At 38.8% G+C, this 16,355-nt stretch overlaps 2 protein-coding genes across 2 annotated transcripts; both read left to right on the top strand.

The window, feature by feature from the left end:
- The first annotated feature begins 1,077 nt into the window (after positions 1 to 1,077).
- LOC103709477 (uncharacterized) lies at positions 1,078 to 8,044 on the top strand. The gene is made up of 3 exons (XM_008794831.5): positions 1,078 to 1,768; positions 6,587 to 6,667; positions 7,362 to 8,044. The coding sequence occupies exons 1-3, from the start codon at positions 1,390 to 1,392 to the stop codon at positions 7,775 to 7,777; spliced, it is 876 nt and encodes a 291-aa protein (XP_008793053.3). The 5' UTR covers positions 1,078 to 1,389; the 3' UTR covers positions 7,778 to 8,044.
- A 1,894-nt stretch (positions 8,045 to 9,938) lies between these two features.
- On the top strand, positions 9,939 to 13,963 carry LOC103709476 (putative protein ABIL5). Its single transcript, XM_008794829.6, has 8 exons — positions 9,939 to 10,186; positions 10,302 to 10,384; positions 11,379 to 11,526; positions 12,132 to 12,231; positions 12,560 to 12,596; positions 12,710 to 12,831; positions 13,275 to 13,363; positions 13,707 to 13,963. The coding sequence occupies exons 1-8, from the start codon at positions 10,013 to 10,015 to the stop codon at positions 13,800 to 13,802; spliced, it is 849 nt and encodes a 282-aa protein (XP_008793051.4). The 5' UTR covers positions 9,939 to 10,012; the 3' UTR covers positions 13,803 to 13,963.
- The last annotated feature ends 2,392 nt before the right edge of the window (positions 13,964 to 16,355 follow it).

Below are 16,355 nucleotides of genomic sequence, written 5' to 3'. Positions count from 1 at the left end.
TATTGACAAGTATTTATCAAAACCATTCTCTATGCCAAGTCGAAAGGATTTGTTTTCTAAGAACTTTTAAATAGTCATTGCCAAGAACAAAATTATATTTGCATGGCTTGTATGCCAAATATAGTAAACAGAAACCCCCCAATTGTGATGAAGAAATAAAGATTGTCTTTCCTTTGTCATTGCATATTTTCCTTGCAATCTTTTTTATAGGTTTTTTAGTTAAAATAAGAGGATCAAGACCTCATGACAACACAACCATAGTATGAATGTAGAGAATCTCTGGGATAATCGGAACTAAAGGAACCCTACATTTTCTCTTTTGATAATAGCTTTTCATGCTAACAAGTCTGCGATTCAATTTTCTTCTTTATAAACATGAGTAGCAATAGAACAAGAAATTGATGAGCAGAATTTTGAGATCTAAAGGCATTTTATTCCTTTATCTTGATTGCAATGGATCCCGTTCCACCCAAAAATCCATATCTTTTAAATGGATAGTTGCCATTCCAAACACCATGGAGTTCGTGCAGAAATGTCTTTTGGATAACAAAACAACATTAAACATTTATATTCGAGTATTAATGGAAATCTCCTCTGACTTATATTAATGCCGGTAAAGTAGGAATTTATAAGTAACCTAGGCTTCAATGTTGACTTATAAATAGTTTATGCTACAGCCTATTGTTCATGTCACTTTATGATGCAAAACATCTTTTTGTGAGGCATGTCCCATGGTTCCACTTCCACCCCTCAAACTTCTCCAAGTTTTCCACCCTATGTGTATGTGGTGACTTACACCAAGGAGGCATATCTCATTATTTGAGAGATGATCCATTTTTTGTAGTGCCATACTCATAGTCCTCATAAAAATGAAATCGGTACATCTTGGCGACTTCATGCGGATGTTTTAACTTGAGAAATTATAAATTAAGATCCAATTAGGGGTGGGGCAATAATTTTCTCCAACATGTCAGCCTCGAGGTTTGACAAGCAATGAATTGTTAAATCAGGGACTGCAAAAGAATATTCTCAACATATATTTTTTATTATAAAGCAAAGTCGGCAGGATTCGCCCCTGAGGGTTTAAAAAAATTCTCCGGGGAACCAATCCGTTTCCTTTTGCTTTTGTCTAAAGGGACGACGAAGTTGGTTAGGTGCTGGCAGGTGAAACCAGACGTCCAAACAAAAATCAACATCTGCCGCGGATCGAAAACCCTAGCATTTTTTTCTCCGTTCCATGCGCTAAAATCCTCAAACTAGGGTTCTGGTTGGCCTCCGAAACCGTTTCTAGCTCGATGAATCGGCCTGCAGAAGGCTCGATTGGGGTTCTTGCTGTCGGAACCTAGAACCCTAGTTTACAGATCGAGTTTGGTTTCACGTCCTTCTCTCATGGCGATCATTGGCGACGCGCTTCGTCAGGCGTTCATGCCGAAACACGAGTACGAGAGCCTCCGGGAGGAGGAGAGGGCCTGGGGCCGCCTCCAGAGGCCCTTGGTCGCCGCCCTCGCGGCGGCACTCGGCCTCGCAGTCGTCGTCGCCGTCTCCGGGAGCATGAGCATCGTCTTCCCCGGAGATGCCGGCCGGCGGCCGTTCTGCCGGGACCGGAGGATCCAGGCGCTGCCGATGAATGCCAGCCAGGAGCCTGATCTATACCGGTACCACGGCGCGTTCTATTTGACGGACGAGGAGGCAGCGGACTATTACTGGATGGTTGTCTTCATCCCATCGGCAATCGTCTTCTTGGCATCGGTCGTGTATCTCTTGGCCGGTGAGCCAGCTTCTTGGGGTTCCCTTTCCTTCTCTTGTTCCTTTTCTTGTCAACTTTGTAAAATTTCTAGAACATTGATTGCGAGAATTTTGTTGGCACATTAGAGAAGTTAGTTCACATCATGTAAACATGGTGGAGCAGTTTATGATTGGTAGAGATTTATTTGCAATTCTTGAAAGAACACACATATGGATATCATTGATTGGGTTCAGGGCAGTAGTTCTCCTTATCAGTTTGTATTTAGGGTCTGTTTGGATGCCCGAATATATTGTCCCAGTATAAATTATCCCAACAACCAAAAATTAAGAGAGAGGAAACAATGGGGGAGGGAAGTCAATGCAACCAGAAGACTGAAGATTTCCTTGAATGAACTAAATTTGTCTCCCATGGATAATTTGTTCTGACTGTCTATGATTTATAGATTATTCCAAGGATTAGTTATGTGTGCATTCAAACGGCCCCCTAGTGTACTTATTGAAGGCAAAATAGAGTTGTATGTAGCTAATAAGATTTCTTTCATTTGTGATGATACTTGTAAATTGAATTTAAGTCTACTAGAAAGTTATTTAAAAAAATAAAGATTCTGATAATGTCTGATACTTGTTTTACGTGAGCCTATGAGAATCAACACATTATGTTTACTTGTTGAAGTATGCTTAATAGATCTTGTAGCCTATTTGTGGAAATTGATTTGTCTTGATGTACTTTCAAACACTGGCCAGAGTTTAACTCCTGCTCACGTTCAAACAACATCATATATTGATGCTCAATAAAAAAAAATGTAATGGGTTACTGGGGGTTTCTGTGACAAGTGAGATGCAAACAATACAGGGTGATGGGTGAGATACCTCAATGGTGATTTTGCTAATGATGTTGGTGAAGCTTGAAGCTCCATCGCATTCTTGGGATGCAGGGATAGCTTGGAGTGAGGATGTTAATGTTAGTGTTGTGTTAGTCAATAGTGTCAGCATGGGAAATGTCTGGTAGAAGCAATTGAGTCTTGCCAAAGCAAGGAGCAGCTAAAGCCAATAATTTAATATTTAATCCTTGCCATTCACAACCTCCATCTTTCTCTGAACTAATAGAAGGCTTTTAGAGAGGACACTCGGATACTAGATCATTTACCAATAAAATTTGTCTGGTGGGAGTTCTCTCTAGAAAACTGAAAGAAGGGAATTGTGTCAATCCATCAATCTCCAATCCTTGCTTTTTTGTGGATAATCTAAATTGCCCATGAGTTCAAATATCTTATACCAAAAAATTTGGGGTAAGGTGAAATGGCTGGCTAGGATATCATATTCAAAACTCCTCCCTTTTTCACATCTCTCCAAGACAACCCTCAATGGTGGGATTTATCTGGGAATAATCTCCTGCCTTACCCGAATAGGGCCTTTAGAGAAAAAGTGTATGGTGATTTGAAGCTAGAATGCCATTTGGTCATCATGTATAGAATGTTTGGGGGTTATGTCATGGCCATTGATTTCCATATATTCCTCCATAATGTTCCAATCGAGAAGGTTTTGCGTTTTATCTTTTTCTAAAGACAGCAAATAGGGAGACTCCTGAATTGTAAAATGTCCCATTAGCTACTCAGCCTTTTCTACACAAAATACCTCTTATCTTGCTGCCCCCATGGACATAGTACTATGTTATTGATGGTTTGACCATTACCCATTGGCCTTCTCATGCACTCCAAAAACCTCTTTTGCAATCATGGTCCACTTTTGTGCTTTCGTTCCAACAAAATCACCTTTACCAAAGTCTACTTTTTTAATGAGTCATCAATTAATTTTAAGGTGAGTGCTTTCTGCATTAACCTAACACCTTGATGAGGGCGGTAATTACAGCAGCATTTGATGGATGGGTGTATTAAAGGAGAAAGAGTTAATTTTGCCAAAAAAAAGGAGGAAGAGTTGAGATAGATGAGGGAAAGAGGGAGAGCGATGCTTATTGGAACTCAAACTGGTGGGCTCTAATAATACTTTTGGTGTGGGATTAAATAATAATAAAATACTTTGTTCAAGAATCTTGGACGACCAAGACATGTGCAGGATTGTTGGACTTTTGCATTATATATCGTAGAGAATTTCATTAGAATAATCGCAAGAAGTCAGATCTGGGCAATTATAGATGTGTTGGTCTCCCTTCCTAAGAAAAGAGCTCATAAAAAAATCAATAACCACAACATAACCATAACCATCAAGCCTTATCCTGCCTTTTTGGGATCGGCTTTATGGATCCTTGTTTGCCAAGAATTCCTATTCACGGCCACATCTTATGTAATTTCAAGCTTTTATAATAATCATTAACGGGCAAATATTATTAGCCTAACTATAGCTAGGCACTTGTATTTGATTTAAAATAGAAGAGGTTACATCATATATTTGACTTGAAATAGAAGGTATTTCATCAGATTGCTTGGAAGGAAAAACTTCAATAAAGCTAATACATGAGCTATGTTGCAAATCCAATTATCCTGGCTAATTAGTATGACCCAAATCCCAGTCCTATTACATATTTCAACTTTTGTTTTAAAAACTGATTTCAAGCTTCATCCTAAAATATTTCATACAAGTGGTGGGGTTTTGTAGCAATAATGGTGTGACTGGTCATAAGGATTTGATATGACAAAGCTTCTTCCATTACAATCATCTTCAACTATTCTAATTTATAGATGTATGGTGTTAATTCAATGAATAATTTGAATCTACACTATAATTATGTATATCATTTTAGAAAACTTAATGTAGATATAAGTTCATATTTGCCCCTGCCAAATAATTAATCCTGACTTTGCTCCTAAAGAAGCAAGGACATTCGACTGGATTTTCATGTTTATATTGCCAAATATGCAGTTTTTGGGGGTTATAGATGGGTTTAGCATGCTTCTTATCCTTTAGATTATTGCTGCTCACTATTGCTTGTTTTCCTTGCCTAACAAATTTTATTATCTTTGAAACACCATATACTTTCTTTCATCTAACTTTAGTATGATTTGATAGTTTCTTTAAAACAGCAGAATTTCTCTCAAGAAGAAGCTGGGCATATGAAATGCAAATTTAGCGAAAATAAAAATGAAGATGAGGCTCCAGTTAAGGTTCATAAACAGGATTCTGAATGTGATATGTTTTGTTGGTAATTACAGAGCAATCAATTTCCTTGCTTAATATCTATTATACAAAATAATGAACACATACACGCACTCATACACACACATATGCTTATATCCTACTACATAATAGCAAAGACCTAAGCTCCAACATGTTGAGGCTAGCCTCTAGGTCTTTTGCAATATAAACATTGTGTCCACTTTGGTTTGAAGAGTGAAGCTGCATGATATGTTCTTTTGTCATTTCCCAAAAATTATTATTGACACACTGCAAGAGGAAAAAAAACAAGATTGGTTGGTATCCTAGCATCTATTCCTCTTTTGAAAAACTTGGGGCTCTTGAATTTTAATGAGGAAACTAGTTCAAAAAAAGAGAACAAAAATTACGTATCTCAAAAAAAAAGATCCTGAATCCCAAATAATTGCACTTTTAAGAACAAAAACTACATATCTCAAAATATTTAGATCCCAAACCCCAAGAATTGCAATCTAGACCATTAATTAGATAGAAGACCAAATTCATCCCTCTTTTCTCTTACATAGTGCACGTGCCAAAAATCTAATGTGTGCACGCATGTGCATGTGTGCGTATGAATTAGAGCTGGTCGAACAAAGTGGATAATTGCTTTTAAAGTATTATGTGATCAAAGTTATCTTGCAATATAAGGGGAAATATTATAGAACGACAACAAGCCCTAGAATATTTTATAGCTCAGAATATTAGGCAATAGAAAAGGTCCAGGAAAACAAGTTGAATATAGCACAAACAAAAACATTGAGATGGATATGCTGTAAAACTAGAAAATATTAGATTAATATATTTGAGGAGCTCTATGAGTTTATGTTATATGGACTTAAACATGAGTGTCAAGTGCAGGCATGTATCCAAGCATCATATCCATCTAATCTCTAAGTTCTTCTAATGGGCACGTGCCCAATTTTCCTACCAATACCCATGTTCGAGTGTCAGCTATAGGTAATTTGGATTGAAAGGTCCAAGTAATATAGGTAGGAGTTCCAATTAAAAATAAAGCGATTGAGAACCAATGAAGATGGTATGATTGTCATGTACAATGAAGTTTTGAAGGGGCTCCAAAAAGGAGGGTTGCTTTCATCTCTGTTGAATGAATTAAGAAGGGACAGGGAACCTAAGATGACATGAATGGAGATTGTAGGTTTGTGAAAAGGGATATAAAAGGTTTTAATTAAGTCGGAGATGGCCCTAAATAGAAATGTTTGGCAACTGAGGATGTATGAATCTGGGCCCAAATAGTTGGGACGGGCTTTGATGGTTGTGGTCATGGTTATGGTTATGATTCGAGGTAAGATTATCAACCAAACAGTTCTTACCATAAAATAATCCATGTTATTAATTGTTGAGAATAATGAACCCCCTGTACTTGGAAAATTATATCTAGATCTGGCTCTAAGAAAATCGTGATATCTGGATTTCGCTTTTCACGGGCCTACTCTTTCATCTAGCTTTTGCTGTTCGTATTGAAAAAGCTGGTTATAATTGGTTCTGGGACTTTTTTCTTTTTTCTGAATGTGTTCCTTTCCACGATGGCTGTTATTTGTTTTATGTGCTATCTCATTATATTAATTTGTGTTGCTTGAATTGAAAAACAAGAAAAAAATACCATTTAATTGTTATTTTATGCTAATCATTTCTGAATTAGTTTCTGATTTCGTTGTTAATTATGCTGCAGGAATAGCTGTTGCTTATTCTGCTCCAAGAAGACACATATGCCTGAAGGTAGTGGAGAATAACTACTGTGCATCGAAAAGAGGTAAGCTGATGTTGCTCTCTTAGTAGTGCCAGATGTCTGGATATTATTTTTTTCCCTGTTTGATAAATGATGAATATTGATTAAAATTTATCTGCAGTATGCATTTACATTGCATTGTTCTATCTATGCTCTGGTTTTGAAAATTGTTTTGCTGTTTCTTTTCCTATTTTGGCAAGGTGGGATTGTAAAAGAGTTCATCATATGATCTTTCAACTCTCGTGGTGTTATTATGTTCTAGTATGTCCTGTTAGCAATAAAGATAAGGTAGTCATGTTGCTTGTTTTGCTTATTTTCTTCATTACTCAAATTTCTACGTCCGCATTATATATGTACTCTTTCCTAATTCAGTTGTACTCATATCAGGCTTGGTATAGCAGGGGAGAGAGATTGATCAATTCTAACAATGTTGATCAACTCTTTTTCCTGTCACAGGGGTAGGAGGTGGGAGATACGGAGTGCTTAGTTGCATTTCTGAATGAACTCTCAATGAATTTTGCTTTGGGATGCATCTCATGCTAATATCATATTTTGTTTTGCCCAATAAGAAAAAGTTAGTCAAAAATCCAATCCTGTAGGGTTGCATCTGAATTGTGATTCAAGTAATTTGGCAACATGTTTGCCCCCAGTGAAATTGATTTCTTTTCTAGCTTAAGTCAAAATGTATCCATTCTTAAATCGTGACATAATCCTGTAGGTGGGGTACGTTGTCTATCGATTCTCAATATTGTGTTTGCGGTGATCTTTGGTCTTCTTGGACTCTTTCTTGGATCAAGCCTCCTCACACTAGGGAGTAGTTGCTCCATTTCGCTCTTCTGGTGTTATGAGATTGCCTCTTGGGGTCTCGTAACCTTGTATGGTGGCACTGCCTTCTTGCTGAGAAGAAAAGCAGCAGTGATCCTTGACGAGGGCGAATATGCTGGCCGAAACCTTGGATTGGAGATGTTGGAATCAACCAGAGAAGTGACACCAGAAATGGAGAGGCGTGCGAATGAAGGTTTCAAGGCATGGATGGGATCTTCCCTCCTTTCTTCTGATGAGGAAGATGAGCCTGATTGCAACCTAGAGGTGGCTCAACCAATTCTAACCGACACTACCCTCCAAAGAGGGTGAGGTTTGTTGTTTGGAATTCTGTAAATTGATCCTCATCTGGCTTTTTTTTCTTTAATTTTTTTTACAAATTTTTTATTTTTTTAAAAAATATTTTGTGTGTGTAGATTGTAATCATGCAAAACCACCATTGTTTATGTTGTAATATACTGAGTGGTGAATTTAGATACACGTCCATACAAAAGAATTTGGAGTTTATTTGAGATTGGTTGCTTTTTTGAGTATAAACCGTCCATGGAAATGAATAAAATCTGTACATAGGTTTCATAACTTCAATGACTACAAGGAGAAGAGGTCTCTCTGTATCAAGCTGGTAGCTGATTCCGTCAAACATTGGCATGTACTCTTTCAAGGTGCTAAGTTCCCAGAAATACACTGTGCATCCTACAATAACGACGGATTGTATACACTTTTCTTATTACTAGAACAATGCCAGGGCCATTGACTCAGACAAGGTCCATCCACCTGTTGTATGTGACCGGTTTCCAAGGGATCTCGCTGAATGACAAGACTGTTCTATGTGACTCTAAGCTTAAAGTTGCACAAAGCTTGTACGACGACTGTGCATAGGTGTAGTGGGGTTGGCAAATACAGAATTTTGGCTCGAAAAATTTAGCATGCTGCTGGTGTTTCTGATATTTTGTTACTGTAAGATCTCATTTTCGGCATCATTCAGGTCGCAATAATTGCTAATATGATTTATTTTTGGACATGCCGCAGATGATAATCCTTGATATAATTCATTCAGCTTGGAACAATGCGACGTTGTCATTCACGGATGCAAGCTTAGAAGTAACTTTTGCAGCCCAAGATGGGTTACGTATAAACAACATATGGGTCCAAACCTATGTGGCAGGGTGCGCGAAAGGTTGCTAAAACGGAATTCCTCTAACTCGAGCGTCCCGTAGTAGCCATTCTGGTGGAAAAATTATATCCTACACCCGTTTTTTTTTTTTTTTTAAGGTGGTGCGTGTACGGGCAGCTACCCAGTCAGTCACCCCATTGGCTTTTTTGAATACATGCTTGGTCTGAAAGGTCATCCCATCCCTCATCATCATCTATGTGTCCCTAACTAAGGGGTGGTCCGTACTTTCACCCCTCGGTCCTTCCGAATCTATCCAATAATCGTAGCTGAGTCGTCCTCCAGAATGATCAAACTGGCCTGTAGCACCACTCGCGCATGTCGAAGACCAGCCCTGGCAGCTCTCAACTCTACTTTTGGAGCTGGCGTGTCAAATAACTGGTAGCCACCTGCTGCCACCACTCTAGAGTGCAGAAGCCGGTTTGGTGTTTGGCCTAGGCGATTGCACACCTTCGTGATTTTTGATTGAAGAAAAAAAAGAATATTTAAAATAGCTAATTTTCCAGAACTTGGGCTCATGGAAAGCTTCCATCTCTCCAAATCGTGTGATATCCCAATCACGCGAGCTACAGTTGATCCAATGAGATCATGCGGGGTTATTCCATTCCACCATGCTCCAACCAGAAAAAGATATTCCAAGACCAGCTTTCAAGACACTTCGTGGTGCCCATGCCCACATACCTGTGTGCATGCGCTAGTACTAATTAAGGAAAATAACCGTTCGTCCTGAGAGCATAAATCCTCTGCAGTGTGCATGCGGCCGCGCACCGCAGAATACTGGGCAACCGTAAATGACCCGTATAGACACATTAAAAAAATAATAATAATTTTTAGAGTACCCTGCGCAATACTTTCTCTAATTTATAGGACATCTCATGTACGAAGCCATCTAATTCGCAGCCTCAATAACATACTAGGTTTAGAACTGACCATGACCTGAATATCCCATAGCAAAAGATTCACCCATCTAAAATAAAGTAGTTTACAAGCATATTATATCATAGACGGTTTATATTATTTGATACCTGTTTTGATGGTGGCTCTCCGGAGATGCATAGTATTTTGCGGTGCGCAGGCTGCACCGTAGAGCATCGGGGAGGGCCCCGGGGATCTCGTCACGGTTTAACCCAAAATGATTTCTCCTGTGGAATTAGTCATGCAGCATGTGATTCGTGGCGCGGCAGGAATATAGGACCAGTCTCCTTATTTTATTCCTTGCGACAAAGACGAGGGAAAGAGTTCACGGGCCTGAGAACATCTTTCGTCATGTTCTCCACGTACGTGTCATTCTCTCTCCTTTTAACTTGTAATCTTCCAAGCTCACCCTCTCTGGCACCACCAACCATATATCGCTCGCTTTCTCTTCTTCCCACCGTATGACGCCGAAGGAGGAGGACGTCCGAAATCTCTCGGGAGAGAGAGAGATGGAGAAGGAGAAGGAGAAACAGGAGGCGGACACGGTCTCCACAATGCCTCTCCCAAAATCCCCGTCCTTTTTGAAGCCAGAAGAAACGGGGACAGAGACCGACCGCTTCCAACAAGCTCTACTGGTTGACAGCCTCTCTTGAAGTCTTCCCCGTTTCTCTCTTATCCTTTCCTTTTTCTCTTACGAATGAACGCTGACTTGAGCTCACGATGTGTGAGTTTACTCGATACTGACTGCAGGATCTGAAAGACTTGCGCTCTCAACTCCACCAAGCAGCAGATTACTGCGAGAATGCATTTTTTAAGGCCGGCCATAGAAAATTGTAAGCTCATCTACTTCAAAACACTATTTTCTATTATTTTCCTTCCAGGAAATTCTGTCTTTTTTTCCGAGAGAAGTGATCGGTGCTTTTTGTAATATGCTTCGTGATTAAAAGAAGTGCAGAGAATTTTGATGCGAAAGTTTGGATCCTCTCTAGTCGATCGGTGTCTCTGTCCGTTCTAATTACTAATCATCCATTTCGGTGGGTTCCATCGATCACGGGGAGATGTCTGGACAAGAATGAGAGTGGGTCCTACTCCAACCATTCTTTTTCTTTCTTTGTTTTTTTTCCTTTTTTTTTTTTGAAGTAAAGGGGAGATTACTTGTGGAAGAGCGCGGCACAGTCACCCAACTTAATTGAAAGAAACCGATATACAGCAAAGGAGAAGTGAAAGGATGTACAAAGTGAAGAACATACACAGTAAAGATTGATGTTGCTGCATGTCTTTAATAAAAGACACCACCTCTGTTAACGGAAGAAAGGGTTGAAGGATTGCACCAGGAGTCCAGAAGAAGCTGAAGAGAAAAACTAATCCAAGTCTAAGTGGAAGCCTTTGATTTTTTTCTCCCAAACCATGATAAAGCCAGGCAAAGGTCCTAGCAATCATTGCAGAAATTTAAAGCTTTAATTGCTAGAGAAGTAGGAGATGATCAGCTTTTGTGGGTCCTACCATTTTCAATCATGTATGTGTCGATTCGTGTAGGTTGAGTTGGCGGAGTTACTGAGTGTTAGATATCAACAAACAAATTGAGTTTGGATTGGGGAAATGAATTGTGAGCTGGGATAAATAGTAGCATGGGGACTAAAATGTTTGTTATTGCTCTGTACGGAGCCTTCTCTCGCTTGGAGACCCAAATCCAGAACAGTCAATTCTATGAGTTATGGACCTCCTAATGCAATGCAATAACAACATCTCTAACGTAATATTCTCTTGTGACTTGGAAAGAGTTTTGGAGAGCACATCTAACGTAATATTCTTTTGTGACTTGGAAAGAGTTTTGGAGAACACAAAGAGCTACATCTGTGATGCAGTTGTTGCCATGGTCGATCATCTGGGGAATGTTTCGTCCAAGCTCGAGCACCGGCTCCATGGCAGCATCGAGGTCGTGCAAACGGAGCAAAAGATTGATTGCTTAAAACAGGTTAGTTAATGGTTATCTTGCCAAATTCATCAGCAGATAAACTTTGATGCATGTATACTCGGATAATATCTGGGCCTCGTCGCAATAAATGGACAGTGAAGCATTCATTATTATAGTTCTTTTTTCACCGGAGTAGAACTCGGATATAGTTATTCATGGTGTGAACAACTTCAGCATGTTCAGTTCTTTTGTTAGTCATAAAGACAAAACAGAGAGATTTACTTTTTAAATTTCATATTCTTCAGTGCTGTTACCTCAGTAACAGTTCTTGCTCTCTGGTCTTTCATCAGCAAAAGGAACTGCCTGGAAGATTCTGCAGATTATAGTTTATAACTGTGGTTCATGCAGAAAAAGCTAACCAAAGAATGAGAGATGATCATGTATTATCATTATGGTATCATGATAATTTAGTTAGATATTATTACGCATTCGAGTTTATCGATATCTCATGGCAATTATATTACTACATCTGTGACATAGACAACAGATAATATTCTTAGGTTGGCAAAGACTGTTGATCTTGTTGCAACTTGAATTAATTCATGCATCTCTTCTTATATATATATATATATATATGAATTATCTAATGGGCATCCACTGCACAGAGGCTTCTCACCTGTCAACAATACACTACAAGTCTCAATCTGTCTGCCGTGCGATGGAGTGCCAAGTTGCCGCGATATCACCAGCATTATCTGTCACCACGTAAACTATATCTTCTATCCATTCTTTGTACCTTTTTATAATTAAATTCTGAACAGTGCCATCGCTACTAAGAATTAGAAGTTCAGCATCATGATCTTTGTCATTTTAGTTTGAAAACTTTCATTCAAGACCAATTTAACAGAATCGTCACCTTTTAGTCAACTGAGAGTGCGTTGCTTACCATAGGAAACAAAAGGAAAGAAAATACAACAATGTTTATTATTTTCGTACACACTCTGTTACCATCTTAATGATATGCCGCTCACTTTGTTTTTTTCCAAACTTCATTATACTTGTTGGTTCATCTTAATATTTTTCTTTGAAACAGTCCCTCAGCATCCTGCAAAGTCGAGTGGTATCTCCAGGTTTCCTTTCCTTCTCAGTTCTCTCCGTATTTTTAGAGCTCATTTTACATTTCTATAGGTGCTTTAATTACAAAAGACATATGAGGCATTTAATCGAATGCATCCATGCACAGAGATGAGGCTGCTGATAAAATAGCATCCCAAACATCTAGTGAAAAAGATCAGCAGGCAGTGGCCATTTGTCCTTCAGTCTCTGTTGCAGGTGATAGTGTCAAGCTTCCTAAATTGGGTGCAGGTAAGCAAACTAGTGAATCTGGACTTGTCAATTCTCTTGTTGGAGTTCCTCAAAAAGCCAGAGTCATTTGTAGGATTCATTTCGTAGCTGAATATATTTGCATATTGCCATGGTAAAATTTATTTTGGGATCCATGGTCCAACTCTCACATAGATTTTTAGTGCATTCCTAGTGCACTTGAGCCATAAACCAGATTCACATTTATTTGTTTATTTTCTTCTTGTGCATCAGTACAGTTAATTCATGATAGAATGCAGGGAGACTTTTTTTTTTCAGAGAGCTACTGTGTTTTTTTTCCTAGTTAGATATTTCTTGTAGGAATGCATGCCATTCAGATTTAGATAGGAAAAGCAAGCGGTCCATTTTGGATTGGCGTGAGGATTCAAGATGGAATTTCATTTTAAAGTATGATAGATTGACTTCTCTCTTTTTTTTTCTTCCAGGAATAACATTCAGCACAGCTATCCCAGTTCGCAAAGGCCCATCTATACTTTCAAAGTCATGCAATTCTTCATTTGGTTCCTATACAGATGTAAGATCTAACTTTTCTTTGGACAGCTTCACTATCCTTATCCAGAGAAATATATTTCTTTTCTCTTATGACGAATGATCAGTAACAAGAGTACAAATAATTCAACATTGTAAAATTCAGTTCGTGTTCCAAACCTGCATTGTACGATTGCTGAATGGTCAAGAGCACTTCATTTACCATGCTATCAGTGCTAAAATGTATGTTGGTAGAAAATTTCCTTCGTCTTGCATGGGATTAAGCTTGCTTAAGCTCAAATCATTCATCACCGGATAGTACTAGGTGCTTATGTAAAGAAAGGAAAAAGGATTGTTGTACTAAATAATTAATGTGGAATTTCATGCAGGATGTTCATCTGCTGCTTGGTGTGGACCGGAGGAAGAAGTCTCTGCAAGGGATTAACTTCTTGTCATTTCTTCGGATGAGTAAAAGAAAGACCTAGAAAAGGATGGCAACAAGATCTTGTAATCAAAAACTTAAAACTCTAGCTTGCTGACATTTTACTTCTTTACATGTAGCTAAAACTTGTTCATGGTATAGGTGCAGAAGTTGTGTAGAACTTGGATGCATGTTCAACCTAACAAAATGAATGTTTCCATTTTATTTTTTGCTGAGTAACCTTTTATCTTAGAGAGAGAGAGGGGGGGGGGGGGGGGGGGGGGGGGGGGTTGACCCGGCTGCAATATATATCCTGATTCAGAATTTTGGAGATGCATCATCCAAAAATTGAACCCAGAACTTCTGGATGCTAAGCACAGGAGTCTCATGTGTCCTCAGGTACAAGCCCCAGTTAATTTTCTGCTGGGTAACATTTAGGTGCAATACTTAAAAACATCTCAGGGAGAATGAACCCCATGATCCCATGTTTCTTACAACTAAATTCCTGTCTTAAGCAAGTTAGATGCTAGTCTCCATGAGTAGCTAAATTCCCTATATTGATTAGGTTAGATAGAAACTCTGAGCTGAACTCAATGTACCATCCATCCTATTGAAAGCAGCCAAATGTCTCATTGATCTGCTCTAATATGTGGTTCAACAGTCATTGTAAGTATGAGTTTGGTATGAAACATTTAACAAGCTGCAAGAAGTCTTAGTGGATAAATTGACCATGAGGTGGTGATAATGGATCAAAAATGCAATTGGATCTTCCTCTTTACACTTGAACCATGGGCTGAAGAATCCAGGTAAGGTCGCCAATGGCCGAAAGATCCTGCATGAATGTTAAATCCAATACTAGGTCTTGGTTTCCTGGAGAACATGATATTTGCTAAACTAGTTTCATAATGTCCAAGAATTGATTTCAAAAGATATTTCCTTCATCAAATCTCTAAGTATATGTTCTGCATCCATTGGTTTACTTTTTGGGGAAGATTTATGATAACTTGGGGGCAAGTCCATTGAATTCATTAATTCCCCATAGCACCAAACAGTCACAAGGAAACTGAGAAAGAAGAGCCAAATCCCATTGTTAGAATCATTAAGGGTTGCCTCCTATCTATGTCAAATCTATTTTAAATTTGTGTCCATTCATCTGATCTACCAGTCACCTGGATGGTGGCTCTACGCTTGTATGCGACCAAACCAGAAAAAGAGAAAACAAAGAAAATAATAATAATAATAATAATAATAATCTAAGTTGCTTCCTTATTGAGGCTGTAAGATAGCTTTTAAGACTCCAGGAGCCCTATTTGTTGAGTCAGCCACCTACCCTACATGGATGAGCAATATTAGTTACAGAGCCAGTGATGATTACCTATCTATAGAATGGAGCTTACATGGTACGCCAATGTATACGTTCAACAATAACACAAAAAACTAAATGAAATCATACCTAGATTTTGCAATTCGAGTATCCATGAGGATACAACAATAACCTGTATCAATTGATTGGGGGTCTTGTTTGGGTTCTTTTATCTTCAGAATCATATGATCTAGATTTTCATCATTAGAAAATTATGGAAATTCAACATATGCAGAGGCAATTTGGCTGAGAATAAAAAAAGTTAGCAAAAAGGGGGGAAAATTTTGTAAAATATGAAAACCATGCTCTGCATATAGAAATAAATTGACGCAGAAACATGCAGTTTATGCTAACCTCGCTACAGAGCACTAATTTTCTTGAGTTGGGAGGAAGAGAATCCAAGGCAATTTGTTATATTTTGCCCACTCAACCAACTTCGGCATGTATCAGATCCTTTGTTTTACAGGGCAGAGGCTACTTGAAGTTGCATACTGGAAGAGCACCTCACTGCATCATTTCCCGAGTATATCAGCATATCATCATACCTTCTCAATTAACAATTATGTGACATAATAAACCTCATTATCTGTATGTGCATTGAACTTTCTTTGGGATGGGCATGAACATGATTGTTCGCTCCCACTGGCTGCTGAAGTTATAGAGGAAGGACTTGGTCGAAGTAGATGGTGTCTTATCTCCATCTTCTCTTTTTCTTTCCATTGCTTTGATTGTCCTTGCTGATTTCATTTTATGCAAGAAACAACGGTGTAAAGGGAAAAACTGTTGAGAGAGAGTGAATGACGAAGAAATACAAACACCTGACAGTAGTCAGCATTGGCTTGGGTTACCACAGTTGTTCGTACACTAATAGACTGCAACAAGAAGCGTACTCAAGAGTTAGTTCCAGTTACTTCATCTATTCATAAACTGCAAGATTCCAACTTCTCATTTTTAGTTGCAATAACTTGCAAGCTATCGAACTCTTAGCTTGAGCACCCGCCAATGCAAGGAGAATCTAGTCTTCCAGCAGTGCTGCTTGCTGATTCTGGCCAACAAAGAAGCCACTAATTTTAGTCTAGATACAGACTAACCCAGGATTCATTATCACATAACCCCCAACTCTCGGAAGACAAAACTCCCTGGTTGCAAAACTAGTCAACTTAGCAAATGGTGTTTGGCGAGCCATGGGCTCATCGCCACAAGGTAATATTTTCCACTCTCTGTCAACTCTGCCCCCTTACCAGCAACATCCAA

This window comes from Phoenix dactylifera, chromosome 9 (genome assembly GCF_051530095.1).
Source record: "Phoenix dactylifera cultivar Ajwa chromosome 9, Ajwa_hap1_PhDact_Kaust_v1.1, whole genome shotgun sequence".
NCBI classification, from domain to species: domain Eukaryota; kingdom Viridiplantae; phylum Streptophyta; class Magnoliopsida; order Arecales; family Arecaceae; genus Phoenix; species Phoenix dactylifera.
Note: the sequence above shows the minus strand (reverse complement) of the source record. Positions and strands in the feature narration are given on the sequence as shown.

What these genes read in the sequence shown, in the direction of transcription:
- LOC103709477 (XM_008794831.5), top strand. Translation starts at nt 1,390, where the DNA reads ATGGCGATCATTGGCGACGCGCTTCGTCAGGCGTTCATGCCGAAACAC. An exon ending in GGTCGTGTATCTCTTGGCCG is followed by an intron (nt 1,769 to 6,586) that starts GTGAGCCAGCTT and finishes ATTATGCTGCAG; the next exon opens with GAATAGCTGTTGCTTATTCT. An exon ending in CTACTGTGCATCGAAAAGAG is followed by an intron (nt 6,668 to 7,361) that starts GTAAGCTGATGT and finishes ATAATCCTGTAG; the next exon opens with GTGGGGTACGTTGTCTATCG.
- LOC103709476 (XM_008794829.6), top strand. Translation starts at nt 10,013, where the DNA reads ATGACGCCGAAGGAGGAGGACGTCCGAAATCTCTCGGGAGAGAGAGAG. An exon ending in GCTTCCAACAAGCTCTACTG is followed by an intron (nt 10,187 to 10,301) that starts GTTGACAGCCTC and finishes TACTGACTGCAG; the next exon opens with GATCTGAAAGACTTGCGCTC. An exon ending in AGATTGATTGCTTAAAACAG is followed by an intron (nt 11,527 to 12,131) that starts GTTAGTTAATGG and finishes TCCACTGCACAG; the next exon opens with AGGCTTCTCACCTGTCAACA.